General features: G+C 36.7%; 3 protein-coding genes across 7 annotated transcripts; all 3 read right to left on the reverse strand.

Annotated features, from left to right (window-relative positions):
* Positions 1–95: 95 nt before the first annotated feature.
* antkmt (adenine nucleotide translocase lysine methyltransferase) lies at positions 96–3,138 on the reverse strand. The gene is made up of 5 exons (XM_007562861.2): positions 2,397–3,138; positions 2,214–2,318; positions 1,995–2,135; positions 1,318–1,368; positions 96–935 (listed from the first exon to the last, which is right to left on the reverse strand). Exons 1-5 carry the CDS (start codon positions 2,556–2,558, stop codon positions 711–713), a joined length of 684 nt encoding a protein of 227 aa, XP_007562923.1. The 5' UTR covers positions 2,559–3,138; the 3' UTR covers positions 96–710.
* A 1,077-nt stretch (positions 3,139–4,215) lies between these two features.
* hirip3 (HIRA interacting protein 3) lies at positions 4,216–8,875 on the reverse strand. Of its 4 annotated transcripts, none has more exons than XM_007562864.2 (8): positions 8,711–8,875; positions 7,326–7,446; positions 6,939–7,086; positions 6,280–6,651; positions 6,039–6,193; positions 5,726–5,873; positions 5,075–5,173; positions 4,216–4,731 (listed from the first exon to the last, which is right to left on the reverse strand). In XM_007562864.2, exons 1-8 carry the CDS (start codon positions 8,782–8,784, stop codon positions 4,544–4,546), a joined length of 1,305 nt encoding a protein of 434 aa, XP_007562926.1. In that variant the 5' UTR covers positions 8,785–8,875; the 3' UTR covers positions 4,216–4,543. The 4 variants fall into 4 exon arrangements, with proteins under 4 accessions (XP_007562926.1, XP_007562927.1, XP_007562928.1 ...); XM_007562865.2 differs by having other exon boundaries at positions 6,039–6,190; positions 8,711–8,874; XM_007562866.2 differs by having other exon boundaries at positions 4,216–4,728; positions 8,711–8,874.
* A 654-nt stretch (positions 8,876–9,529) lies between these two features.
* kctd13 (potassium channel tetramerization domain containing 13) lies at positions 9,530–14,273 on the reverse strand. 2 transcript variants are annotated; one of them, XM_016676882.1, is made up of 8 exons: positions 13,885–14,273; positions 12,920–13,180; positions 12,537–12,706; positions 11,905–11,994; positions 11,668–11,720; positions 11,370–11,565; positions 10,777–10,959; positions 9,530–10,293 (listed from the first exon to the last, which is right to left on the reverse strand). In XM_016676882.1, the coding sequence occupies exons 2-8, from the start codon at positions 13,155–13,157 to the stop codon at positions 10,204–10,206; spliced, it is 1,020 nt and encodes a 339-aa protein (XP_016532368.1). In that variant the 5' UTR covers positions 13,158–13,180; positions 13,885–14,273; the 3' UTR covers positions 9,530–10,203. The 2 variants fall into 2 exon arrangements, with proteins under 2 accessions (XP_016532368.1, XP_007562930.1); XM_007562868.2 differs by lacking the exon at positions 9,530–10,293 and having other exon boundaries at positions 10,645–10,959.
* Positions 14,274–14,717: the final 444 nt, after the last annotated feature.

Here is a 14,717-nt window from a genome sequence, read left to right on the forward strand (position 1 = left end):
TTGTGGATACAAACAAGAAATTTAACTTGGTTTCCATTGCTCGCATTGTATCAAAATATGATATCAACGTATGATACTTATCTACATTATAAGTCACAATGCAGCACCTTTAATCATCAGTTATGGGTATACAGTTTAAACAGCAAAACAATAACTTATAGAACACATTAAAGGTTTTTTATTTATCATGGTGCAGGTAAAAAATGCAAGAGCAATTTTGCTCATTAGCTTTTGTTTTAAAACAATCTAAAATATGAGATATGGCAAGTAAAAAACAAACAAACAAAAAAATGAATAATATAAATCCAGTTCCACAGGACAGTAAAGATACTTACAGTGCACCCGGAAAGTAGGACATTTCAAGCATAGTAGTTTTTCTATACTAAAATTTGTTCCAATAACTCAATCAATATGCCAAAGGTCACTGCACAAGTCTTTTTTCCATGGGTTTTATTTTGTCTCATTTATACCAGTGTTTTAATTTAGCACCTGTATAAATAAACCACAGTGTGATATTGAAAACTTTGTCAAGATTAACTGATGTCACAATTTAAAAAATTAGTATTTTTTAAAATACTAAATTTTTAAAAATGTAAAAACTGTCAAACTGAGTCCTAAAACTTCACTACTTCAGAATGGTTAACCCAAAGTCAGCCGATTAACCTTTGTCTTTCTGAATAAGTGCATCAGTTTATCTTCAAAGTCCATCGTTATTCCTGAACCAGTTTATAATCAGAGTCATTCACTGTTGGCCTGAGGTTTCCATTTTTCTGACTTGTGTGCTGTCGTTGTGCTTGCATGCTGTACGCCCAGGCCCTGTCCACTCCCTGCCCCTCAATCCTGCAAGGGCTCCAGTCTGGGAAGGGGAAACGGCCGGCCACTACTAAAGCATCATCCGGAAGCTCAACCTGCAACTTCTTCTGTAATAAAGACAGCTAGAAATACAGGAAAGCAAGACATTAGTCAAAAACCTACATGTAATAGAAAGCCTATTTTCATTAACAGTGCTATTTCTAGATTCCTTATGAGACTTTTATCACCAAAAAATATGATGAACCAATCCATTTAAAATGTGCACCTAAATTGACTAAAACAATATTGGATAATGCTGGTAAGAAACTCAATTTTCATTTCCAAAATAACAAATAAGGTAGGCCATGGTCAACATATGATGTAACGTAAGTGTTTTAAAAGCATTTTAATGAGTCAACCTGCCTGAGGACCTTCAGTTTTAAGAATTTAGTTTCTGTAATGTCTGTAAAATGAGGCACCAAACCTTCTTCCAGCTAAGAGCCATGTGTTCATAACAGCACCTACCACACTTGGAGCCAGAAACACTGTGACATTCTTGCATTTTGACAAGTCGACCTGAGGTGGGACACAAAGAGGAATGTAAGTATACCAACAGGTTTAGGCAGAAACAATACAGCAACAAACACTCTAAACATTTGAAAAACAAAAACAAACAAACAAAAAACAAAACAAAACAACAACAAAAAAAACCTGGTGTTTTTGTATTTATAATAATTTCTAAGGTCATGTAGTTTCTTATATGTCACTGACAATAGTAAAGAAGTTCTGACTAGCGACAAGTGAAAGATTTATACAACCTAACCAAAAGAATATAAGCAAACATAAAGTTTTTGTCTGAACTAAGCATTTCAATTTTTATTAATTCTGTTCAGTACTCACTAATATGCAAGTAATATTAACTGTTAGATTTTTCCTTTTTTATCAATCTTTTTAAGCTTTGAATTTTAAGCTACGGTTTTAGCTGCAATTAAACCCGAAAAGGTCTGCATAAAAAAATACAGACAGACCAAAAAGCAGTTTTGATTTGGGAGGTTTTCTCTGGTTAAAGGTTCATATTGGCTGTTCTGTGTAACTTTAAGTATGCATGGAATCCAAAGGTCAAAAGGGGGTTGGTGGCTGGTGCAAACTTTGTTTATACAACTGGCTTTGGTAGAATTATTAATAAGGGAAATATATCAAACCTTCCAGAGATCTTCTTGTCTGTATGAAACTTTTCCGTGGCAACCTGCTCTCCAGGCATGAAAGCGAGCTAGCCGTACAAGCCAGGGGTTGAGCTCATAGCCAACAGCTGGGCTAAAGCCATGCTGATAGGCTTCCAAAACCTAAATAAAAAGCACAACTTAAAACTGATAATCAGTATGGTGAAATTATATGTTTTTTGTTCATACAATCATACTTACAATACGACCATCACCAGATCCCAAATCGACTAGATCTCCTGTTCGACCTCTCACCAAAGTCATCACATTTTTTACTTGTGCTTTGCTGGCAGGGATGTAGGGGACCTACAAGAACTGAATGTTCAGAGCATATTCAAACATTATCCTACAATTCCTAAGTTTTGAGAAAGATGCACATCAAACCTGTAGCTTTAGTGGCACCCTCCGAAAGCCAGGCTGAAGGACTCCAGCCCACATGGCATAGACAGCAAGCCCAGTGCCAGCAGCTATCTGCACAACCCCCCAACCTCCAAGGTGTCTGGTCCTGAGGTCAGTAAACACCTCATCTGGTGCGTCATCATCCATTTATGCAAGAAATGAGTGGGAGTCGAGTCCAATTCACAGTTGAAAAGTTATATATCCATGATGTAAAGGGCCCACGTAATATGTAGCCTTGGAGAAGACAAAGTCAGTACGGTTTGGACTACAAGACCAGTTTATGACACTGTAGTACCAGATTACTGGCTGTATTTCTTCAATTAACGAGTGGATGCAAAGAGAAGACTTATCCCTACCTTTGACTATTATTGATTCAGACTGCACCTTTCAACGGACCGCACACTTACAATATAATAGTAATTATCTAGAGAAAATAATCAATTTAGTGAATTCTACATACAGTTAAAGCTGGTTTGATGTTGACCTGTCTTTTTTAAAAAGCATTTAGGACTGGTTAACCTACATCACTAAACTCATTTTCTTTATCGTGTAACGTTATCTGAAATAATCCTATATATTCACACAGCAACAGTAAACGTAAACGCTTACGTCCTGAACGTAAATACTGCTAATAATAAAACTCCGGTTAATTCAAGCTTTCGAAACTAAAATCTTCAGTGACCTGAAGCAATGAGAGCGGACATAAAACCATGTCGGACAGGTCCATCAACGAAACGTTCCGTATTCTTGAATGCAGACTTAAGTTCCGGATACGGGTATTTTATCCTAAGTAAAATTATATGAAATCTTAGAATTTCGTAGTTTTATTGATGAGCGTACTTATGTTTAAAGCCATAATGTAGCAGACGCGATAAGTGCCAAAAAGGGAATACAACAAACAGGGAGCTTAATTTGGGATTATTTATACTCCCACCAAAATTATAACTGATTGGTTTAAACAAGAACAGAAATAATTTTCTCAAATAAAATAACCCATGTAGATATTACTTTAAGAACTTTCTAACATCAGAATAAAAACAACATTCTCATGACTGTTCAGATTATTTACAGTCAGGGGTCTACTTTAGCCATGACTTCATAAAGTCCTTAATGAAGCATCACTGATTGATTTAAGGCATCCAGCACATTATAACGTGCTGAATGCCTTCAGTCCTAATAGTCCTTAAACAGCCCATGCAGTGTGAAGGGAGGAGACGCTCTACACGTTGTGCAGGTAGGTCACTCATTCTCGGCCCTCTGAAGCTCTTACTGTAGCAGACCCCCTCCCCCCCCCAAATGAAAGATGAACAGTGAGGTTTATTAGTAAACCTGGAGTTTCACCGTAAGAGCTGCACAAACTAACACACACACACACAAAGACAGTGCAAGCTACAAAAACACGGTCTCACAACCGTATCAATTAAAAACGTTCACTACAAAAAATATCAACTTTAATTCAAAACTATGCCTACTGTTTGTATACAATAAAACAAATTTTCAATTCCAACCGATCAATATTAGAAATGTCCTTACTTACTAAATAAACATACCCTGTGCCTCTATCAAGGGGGCCACTAGTAAGATATAATTTTACTACGCTGTTGGAACTAGTCTTCTGTTCTTTCTGTTGTTAAGCTGCAGTTCTATAATATAAACAAGGTTACATGCAGTTAAAGCTGCTTTAACTGCTGGTTTAACTTCACATAATAAAAAAAAGTAGAATAAATGTATATACACATATTTTTACATAAACTCCTGTTGAAATTCTTGCTGTTAAATCCAATCACATTATTGCGAGTCTTTAACACACTGATTTGTTTTTATTGTGTAATTTGAGTTTGAAACCATGAAAATACTTTGGCAACTGTGGAAATGCTGACAGATTTTTCAATCTTTATCAGTCTGCAAAATTTAAAGGAATCTACAGGCAGATGTAAAATTGGCTTAAAGTATAAAATTAAAATCAAATGAAATCAGAAATCATAACTTTTATTTTAATCAGAGCACTCAAAAAAAATCACTATCAAATTTTACTTAAAAGGTTATTAAAAGTATTGAGCTTCCAGTAACAAAGAAAGTCTTAACTATGAACAAGTCAACAACAAATGGTATAAAAGTGGAACAGTCCGTGTTCAGTCAGTGTCTGCATCATCACTGATGATCCCATGAAGGTTGGCCCACTCTGAAATCTTTCTGCGTCCTTTGGGAGCGTCGTTTTCCTGGTCGCTGTCTGAATCAGAGTTCAGAGTCCGCTGGTAAGAGGAGGGAGGTTCCTTATGCACCTGCATGGCTGAGGTTCCTCTGCGTCTCGGCCGACCTGCTTGCAAGGAGTGTAGACATATCATCAGCTTATGCAGGACAAAAGTTATTATTAAACAGCATAAGAACAATATCGGATCAAGACAAGTAAAGCAACTATTCAGTTATTAAAATTGGTAGAAGATATAAAAAAAAATGTCCTTGACAAGTAGATTTATTATGCGTATATGAACAGAATAAAATCCAAACTTGTCAGATTTCAAAAGTCATTAGTGGCTGATCAATGTGTCTGGATTTAAAAAACAACAACAACCATCTAACAGTAATATTATAGTATTTGTATTGTAGGCGCTTACTCATCTGTGGCTCCAAGAACCAAAAAAAAATAAATATTTACAACGTACCTTTGGTGGAGATGATGTTGTGGACGTCAAGTTCAGCCAACTCCTGAGCTTCCTCTCTCTTCAATCGAATTTTCTTACATTTCTCAATAGAGGGGTTACCTACACAAGAGGGGAATAGCCATTTTACTTTAAGGCAGAGTAATAATTTAGTGATTTGATTTAGAGAATTTAGTGATTTGAGAAGCAAACCACCCTTAATAAATGTTAAATTCCAATAACAGCAATTTAATCAAGTCTACATTGACGTTTGTTTTATTGACTAATGTCAAAAGATAAGGAAAAATAGAGAGGTTCTGGCAGCTGAATAATATCTCATCTCGTTAAGATTGTGTTTTCCAGTACCTGAAGATACTGAATGAGAGAATAACCTGAAAAGAGTCAGTCTGAGCTCGTCTGCTGGTCCTTTGACAATTTAAAACAGTTTTTGTCCTTTCAAATGTTGGAGGCATTTTTCCTCCTCTCCCTCTTTTGAGGATAGATGCTGCAGTTCAAAGCAAATTACGATGCTTGATTGAGGCTGATGATGATTCTGCATTTTCAGTATAAACAGAGGTGTATATCTAGGTGTTTGATCATGATTTTGTACTCTCGGTTAAAAAAGAGAGGCCCCAAGATTGAAGTCGGTGAAAAGACAAACACATCCCCACTGACCACGGAGCCCAAGGTCTTCTAGCTCCTTCTTTAGAACGGCCACTTTGGAGCGAGTGGAGCGGCAGCCGTCCAGTAGCTTCTTGTAATTCCTCCTCACGCCACAGAGGGCGATGTAGCGTTTGAGTCGCACGACTGCTTTGTCTTCATCCTGCAGGAACAAGAAGACCACTGAGGAGATGAAGACATGTTTTAACATTTTTCTACTGCAGCACCTTCTTTAGTCATCTTACCATCATAAATAAAATAATTTTTAAAAAAAGTCTGAAATCATGAACGCTAGGGTTGAGATTTCTTGCATCAGCGAAGAGCTCACCTTTGGGCCTCGGTTCTTCTCATCTGTCTTCTTTGTTTTCTTTTTCATCTTTACATTTTTATTTTTTTCTGGGTCGCTTTTCTTCTCTTCGTCCAAAGACGGCAGCGATGATGAATCCGAATCTGAATCATTTTTCTTCTTCGCATTTTCTTCTACTTGGCACAAGGACAAGACATTCAACAGCATTAATCATACTATTGTGTAAATGGTTAAACATATTAAACTCATGTTGAACAGTTACCTTTTTCACTGGCAGAAGAATCACCATCCTTGATTTTTTCACTTTTCTCCGACTTACTGTCTGCATCACTTTCACTCTCCTCGTCGCCCCTTGGTGTTTTTTTCCCTCCACTTGCATCGACGTGTCTCGTCTCTTTGCTCTCAGCAGCACTGACTTTCTTTTTCACCGTCTCCTCTGGACTCGGACTCTCGTTCCCATCCTTTTCTGACTCATTCATCTCTTCATCTGAAGACTCGTCGCTTGTGACACGCCGCTTAGCTTTTTTGCTTTTCTCCTGGTTTGATTCCTTTGCTGCTTCTTTATTTTTAGTCTGAGATCTAATTTGTTCTTTGTTTTGACTTCCTGCTTCACGGTTCTGCGCATCTTCAGAATCTGTCATGAACGTCATAAAGGAAAAGAAAAAAGTCTTGGTGACCTCTCCTCATGAACATCACATTTGCTGCATCCATATTGCTTAAGATCAGTAATTTCATGTTCTAGCAGGTTATTCTAATGCAATCTGACAGTTTAGTTTTGCTGTGACATATTCTTTCAGGCCACAAATAAAAACATAACTAAAAACGGACCGTTCGCTTAATTGTTGATGATGTACATTAACAAATCAGCAGCATGCTAATGACTTAAATGGGAGCTATTTAAACAAAAGACCTAATTCATACCTGATGATGAGCCAGAGTGTTGTGATCGTGATTTCTTTGCTGTGGATTCGGTTTCATCTTCACTTTCCAACTCCTCTTTTTCTCTCTCTCTCTTCCTTTTCTTCTGTGGTTTTTTGGTTTCCGGCTCACTTTCACTCTCATCATTTTCCTAGAGTAAACAGAACTTGCTTACTGCAAAAACAGAAGTACAAATACTTCCTGCATGAACAATAAAAACACACTGCTAGCACGTTAGCAATACGACCAATGCAGGTGCAGTGTTCTGCATCAGGAAACATTTGTCTTCTTTTTTTTTTTGGTTCACCAACTTGCAACAACAAAAAAAAAAATAAATCGTATTTTTGAAGCAAACAATTAAAGGCTTGACAACCCTTTTGTTTAAGATACCTGCATTTTCATGAGTTCTTCTTGCACAACTTGTTTCATATATTGTTTTGCTTCAGAGCTCAATGATTCACATCCTGCTTCAGCCAGGTATCGTTTTCTCAATATTCTTAAGGTCAGCGTGCTGAAAGAAAATAAACACTTTTGATGAGCAGGATGGAACAACTCACAGATGAGTCTATGATTCCACTGAATGTCATGTTTAGAGGTATTCTACAAATGATGTGGGCATAGATTATTTTTTTTTAAATGCACACAAAAAGTAAAAACATTTTGTCAAACATTTTTGTAATATATAAAGAAGATATCGACATTTTAAATATGCAAAAAAAAAAAATAAAAATGTACGTACACAAATATTCACACTTCTTGCCAGGACACTCAGAAGTAAGCTACATCTGATTTTTACTTATCTTTAATTACGTACAATTTAAGGTTTCACAGCTGATAAATGCATATCAGAACAAAAACTAAGGAATAAAGTTACAGAAATTTGCTTCAGACCTCCAACACCGGGTTGTGTCAAAGCACAAATCTTGGGAAGGATTATAAACAAACAAACAAACAAACAAACAAATAAATAAATAAACATGTCTGCACCCTGAGCATCCCAAAACAAAAATCTGTCTGATTTGGAACCACCTGGACCCTCACTAGATCTTGACCAATCTGAGAATTAAGAGGAAAGCTTTCTTTCTTCCTTCCTTTCTTTCAAAGAACTGTAAAAAACAACATACCTTAGAGGACAATAGAAATCAGTTACCACAATTATATGTCCCTAATATTTAGAATTTTTATTTCATGGCATTTTATAGTAGCAAAGATTAGCACGGAAATGTATCCTTTATTGTTCCACGGTGGGGAAAATCAGGTGTACTGGCAGCAAGTTAAATATTTAAATGCATATCCAAACAGCTATTTTTCAAGCAAACATTTTCTAGAAACACCAAAACAGAGAAAACATGTGGGTCTATTTCTGCAGTGACAACAGTTTGTCACTAGAGGGGGCCGATTGATATGTACGGAATGAAATAAACCTTTCTCAAACGAGTAGTTAGATCAAACAACACTATAATCAGGACAGGAAGCTCAGCTTATTACTATTGAACCGTAAAAAATAAATTGAAAACACTGACACGCTGAGTCGCCAATTGACAGATCAGTCTTGTGGTTGAACTCTAAACCACTAAAAGAAGAAAGTGCAATTAGAGCGTCTAAATGACCATTGAATATCTGTGTACGGCGTCAAAGTTAAGGCAAACATCTCCTTATCAAAAAGAAGCAACAGCAAGTAACAAACAGAACTCGTGGAGATGAATAATGACCACAAATAGCGGGTATTTTTTAATGTTAGTATTTTTCTTTATGATAATAAGGGTTAAACGTACCTAAGGTCTGGCTCATCAAGGAGTTGACCTTTTATAAACCTCCGGATATCGATTTTCTCCTTCTTAGACACCATAATTAACAGCTACCCTGCTTGCTGGGTTTTTGGCGGCTGGTCTCTCGAACATAGGCGGAAGTGACGTTGAATCAACCGCGCCCCCTTTAAAAAAAAATGGAGGTTTTGACGTTTGAGTCCCACACTCTATTCTCCATGCAGTTACAGGACACAAGACCCGCTTTTTCTGCCAACAGCATCAAAATATGACTGTATTTCGTAAAAGAGTAACATTTCTTGCTAGTTATCTCATAAAGTGAAACTCATAAATCAGATGGTGATATACTCCAAGCCTTTTTTTCTTGTGAATTTGTTTTGGCTTTAAGATGATTAAGATCCCAAATGTTATGAAGATGGTTCTTCACAGAGTTCTGTATCCAAGTACAAAAAATCGAGTGGAAGGATCAACAGGGCCCTATCAACAGGGAGATCCTCAGCCTCGAGAGGATTGTCAAGTGAAATCCTTTCCAAAAGAGCCACTGCACAGACAAATGCTAGACAACATTCTGGCTCACATTGGCAGTATGACTCTTCAATTAGGATGTTGACAAACAAGCTAATATTGAACTTAGTGGAGAGGTCCATCCTCACCTCTCTGGTATCTCCTAGCACTTCCTAAATTCTTACAGGGGTGGATAAACAACAACAACAACAACAACAAAAAAAACAACAAACCGATACACTAAAGCTACCTAAAGCTGGTCAACCACATTTAAGGTTTATCTCCATTTAATATGTTAAAGAAAAAAAAAATAGTAAGCAGAAGACAGATTTGATAAGCAATTTATTTCAAACATTTCCAGGACGGAAGTTAAATTAGTGCATTTTCCAAGGTCATACATACATACCATTTGCAGTCAATGTGTTTTTTCCTTCTTAATTTTTTTTGTAAGTGCTTAGGTTACCACCAGTGATAATTAGAAAAAAAAAAGAGAAAAGAAATTAGGAAAAAAGTACCTTAAACCCTCCTGAAATGACAGTCAAGACAAGTTTAACTTTTTACAGACTGCATTACCTATTAATTGAAGCAAAATCCTGTGATTTGGTGTAAGATGAAGCAAACACGAGTGAACATGGCTCAGAAAAACATACCGAGATAACAGTCACAGCTCTTTTCTTTTTTTTTAAACACTGAACTAAAGCCAGAAGTTCAGGTTGCATTAATCTAGAGGAGCAATCTCAAAATCTGCCAAGCGCTTCAGAGTACGCTCAATAAGAGCAGAGTCAAAACTCTCTCAAGCATCAGGTAACAAAGATTGATTTCATTTACAAAATTTAAATACCAAACAATAAATTAAGTTTATAAATTAATAATAATAAAAACAAGAAGAAGCTGGAAGCAGCATTTATAATAATTTAAACACAGAAAACGGAGCTGCTCAACAACTACAAACATGGCTTGTGTTTTCAATTCCAGTGTTAACATGTCGAGGCTCAACCTCACCGACTTCTGTCAGTCAGGCTCCGTGCAGCAGTACCATTGTCCTCCAACAGAGAAACCAGACGCATCGCATCCCGGATAAACGTTTCCTACGCATTAAAACACAGACAAAGCTGCCAGTTCAAACTATTTACACCCCAATAGATGGCAGGTGGTCTGCTCTACGAGAGAAATGGGTTTTGAGGCTCATTCAGTATCATGCAGGAAGGTTATGAACATTTGAAATATTATTCTACCAGTTTCTGTCACAGTTGACTTTGTACACTTTCTGTTGAAATATGCAAATTGATTTTGTTGTAAACATCACTGAACTCTCTCCTCACTTAAAAAAAAAAAAAAAAAAATCAATCAACCGCCGGATCTCTGCAAGTGCTTAAAGACATTTCATGAAATAAGTAAAGACTTCACTATTGCTGTGAACAAAGAATGTTTCATTTTGCAAACATACAAAAAAAAAAACCAAAACAAAAAACACACACAATTCTTCCATGCCATATTTTCTGTCACAGTTAGTCCTTGTACACAGTTTGCTGGCCGTGTCCTCTCTCGTCATGCATTATGTGCCTCCTTACGTGGATCCTGCGTACCCGTCTGTCCCCTCCCGCTGCGCCCTCCTCCTCTGATTGGCCGGCTCCGAGCGATGAACCCGAGCCTCTAGAATCTAAAAGGTGCAACCCTCCTGGACCGGATCGGTTGTTCTCATAGATGAGGATGTTGAGCGTTTCTTCAAATATCCGCGCTTCGGGAAACTCAACCTAAAAACATGAATATGATTTATTTTATATGAATGCCCCCTTTTTCATTTCTATGATATTTCCTCTTTTAAGTTACTCTTTTAAATAATGCTTTGTTCACTTTTACTTTGGGATATCAAAGTTAAAGGGGGCTAAATACAAAAGTGAACCATACTCAAGATTTTTTTGCATAAAAAAAAAAAAAAGAAAATCCCTTTGAATCAAATACTTTGTCTTGAATAGTATCCAGTATAAGGATTTCTTTACAAGAAATTATTGTGCTGTGCAATTAATCAATGTTTGTACTTGCAACGTGACAAAATGTGAACATTTTGCAAGAACTGAACACATTTTTAACAACTTATTCTAGTGAATACGTCGTCTTCCAGAACATGCAACGACAGCTTTGGAACCTGTCACACAAAGCTTACTTTGGTCTGCTTCTTCTCCGTTGCGTACACAATGGAGGTGCAGCACACTTCTGCGATCTTGCGGCCTTCGCCGTAGAAGGACCAGCAGCAGATCTCGTCACCGAGCACGTCTTTCACAAACAGGACACGGTTGTTGAATCGGAGCACCAGTTTGTCAAAGAGCTCGATGTTCTTCAGCAGGTTGTCATCGGAGTTACTAGTGACAGGACGAAATGACAAGATGGAGAGTAATCAGAATAATCAGCAATGTAGATCTAGAAAAACAAAAAACAAAAACATGTTCAGTGAGTGTTTTTACCTAGTATACGAGTATTTGTTATTTCCCCTGTTGTTTTGGAGCTTGACTACTGGCTGCAAGTAGAAAACAAGAATACATGAGGCAAAGTGTATCAGATTTCTGTAATGACAACAATATATATAAAAAAAAAAAAACGATTAAGCTGAAAATTATTTTAAGAAATGAATAATACAGTGCAAGTAAGTATATTTCCTACAGGATTTCTGTTTTATCATTCATCATTTAGACTTAAGTTACCTTTCTACATGTAGCGATCATCTTCTGCTCTTCTTTGGCTGATGTGATCATTGGGATGCGGCACACGCTTTCGAAAACATCTTGTTGTTTCTAAAAGTAAAAGACAAAAAATAAAATGTTTTTACATATGTAAGAAAAAGATGTGTAAATTTCTTCATTTATAATAATGTGCATGAGACATATCTATTACAATACATAAAAACAACAAAAACAAAAAAAAAAAAAACTCAAGTCTTCACACTTAAAAAACCTAAGTAAAAATTGATATGAAAAATAAAACCCATAGCTTAAATTTACAATTCATCATTACATTTCTAATAAGAGGAGACAAAAGAATAAGATCTACGTAAATGTTAAAATAATAAAATAAAAGCTGCTTGTTGGTTATTAGAAAGTAAATAACGATTACCTGTTACTAATTATTTCAGCATCTATTCCAGACTTCATATTTTGTTAAAAATAAAATTGCATTTAAATTGTGAGTCAGATTAATTGAAGCTAACTAAACTAGTTAGGGCAGATTAGATGAGCTCATTGACAAACTTGTTTAAAATTAATTTCAAGCTCATTTTAAAATCTCCATTTTTCACGTCAATAACTAAACATGTAAAAATCTCAATTCTTCTAATTACCTGCATGGCATTGAGGCAGTGTTGGATTAGTCCTTGTACCCTGTAGAACTGGGCCTCCTTCAGGATCTCATCGAGTTCTCTGTGGTCTTCTGGAAGTGGTACCGAACCATCTCGCAGGAAGTTCAACACCAATCCAAAATGTCGACCGGACCTTTCCAAAACCACCCAACCTAAGGCAACAGGAACATTTCTCTCAGACAGTGATATGTCTCTGCAAACTGCAGAAAAATAAACAGATTCGCAAACAGGGAAAAGAATAGACTGTAATACAGTTCCAACATATTTTTTTTCAGTGGATCAGGTCACATTGGACCAGCAAATAAGGACATTAGACAATATCATGCTCTGTTAGATGAGCAGCTGTCAGACACACATCTACTGACCTTCAGGGTCTATGGTAACATTTGTTGCGCCAGTGCAAATGCTTCGCAGAAGACTGTCTTCTTTGCTTAGCGTCTGGATGGTTGTATAATGCAGGGAGCCGCCAACATTTAACTTGACATATTTGCTCCCCATCAGACCCGGTGTTCTGTGCCCGTCTGTGCTGTGGCAGGCAGGCTGGGGAACAACAGACCGGACGGAGTCGGCATCATGACCTCCGACTGAAGCCTCCGCAGACATGGGGCTGTGGGCTCGCTTCCCGACTGCAGCACAGAAGGACAGGCTAGCTTATTTCCTCCGCCATATTAAACCACAAAAAACAAGGCAGGTGAGTGACAGTGAAGTTTGGATGATGACACTACTTTAGCTGTTTTCAGGATTCCCCCGTCCCCGGTTTAGAAAGTTGACTTTTTAAGATCATAGTTATTTAGATTCAACATGAAATAGACAAATAACTTTGATTATATGAATTATCTAATATTTTTGATAATAGAAAATCATCAAAGAAGCAATTATAAAACAAACAAAAGCAGGTAGTCTCTAACATCCCTGAAAGATACACTTTTCTGAGACATCATAACAAATCATTTCTGTATACAATATAATAATACAGTACAATAACTTGATCTACCTCAGTTAAATTACTGTGTTTTAAACTGCATAGAAATAAATCATCATATGGCCTTATCAGTCGTCAGATCTGAGTAAAGTAAAGGCTTATATATACTCTTCATCTGAATACCTTTTTATCTGTAATTGCGATTAATTCGTTGTTTTTTTTATTATTTGGAAAACAATTTTTAGTCTCGGTCTTTATTTTATGTGGAATATTAATCTCTTAGTTAAAATGTGCACCTTAGTTTCCAGCGTGAAAAATAAATACATTACAGAACCAACTGATGTCTAGATACGAATCAAATGTAAACACGCAATTAAATCTAGGCTATTTATGTTAGAACATACTCACCACGTCGAACATCCAAGGGTGCTAAAGAGTGAAAACTCTGTGCGTAGCGATATCAGGAAATTATTATCAGCTAGCATAAACAAGCTAATTAACACACAAGCATTTACACCGCAGCTAGTAGCACAATCATCATTCTTTTTTTTTCTTTTTTCTTTTTACCGCAACCACCTTTCCAAATAAACAAGCTAACAGCGACTACTCTATTTACATTCACTTCATGCTAACAGATGTATTTTACTGAGTACCGCTTCATCTGTAGTGAACAGTCTAAATTAACTAATTAAAAACCAAAATTACTATGTCAATTGAGGCTATCCCCATTGTTTCAGACGCTGATTATCAACGGATGCTAATGTGAGAAGCTAAATAGGTCACTCGGAAATGAAAAACAAGACAATCCTCTTCCGCTGCTTTCTGCAGCTCGGACGTGAATTACTGCCTCCTGCTGGCTGGTCTTATTAATGTCAATCTCAGGTGCTGAGTCTGTTATGATTGTCTAATCTTTATTGATGTAAAATCAGAGGAGAAAAAACGTAGAACAAAGACTCATAATTACATCACATTTTGGAAAATTTTGCTCTGAAAGTATCTTGACATGAGGAAGGCAATTTGTGAGTACGTGGTGAATTTAGGTTTTCCTGCCCCCATGTGGTTAAAATTGGAAACTGTAACATCATCATTTTTCATCGGATTAACTTTCATAGCACACAAGAAACTGCGTTGGCTCCTTTCTGACACCAAATATTATTTTTCAAGTATTTGTTATCTATTTTCCGGGACATACCCCGCCCTCCCTCAACCCCTAAAAAAAAAAACAACCAAAAAATTAATCA

This window comes from Poecilia formosa, unplaced genomic scaffold, assembly GCF_000485575.1.
Source record: "Poecilia formosa unplaced genomic scaffold, Poecilia_formosa-5.1.2 Scaffold142, whole genome shotgun sequence".
Taxonomy (NCBI): domain Eukaryota; kingdom Metazoa; phylum Chordata; class Actinopteri; order Cyprinodontiformes; family Poeciliidae; genus Poecilia; species Poecilia formosa.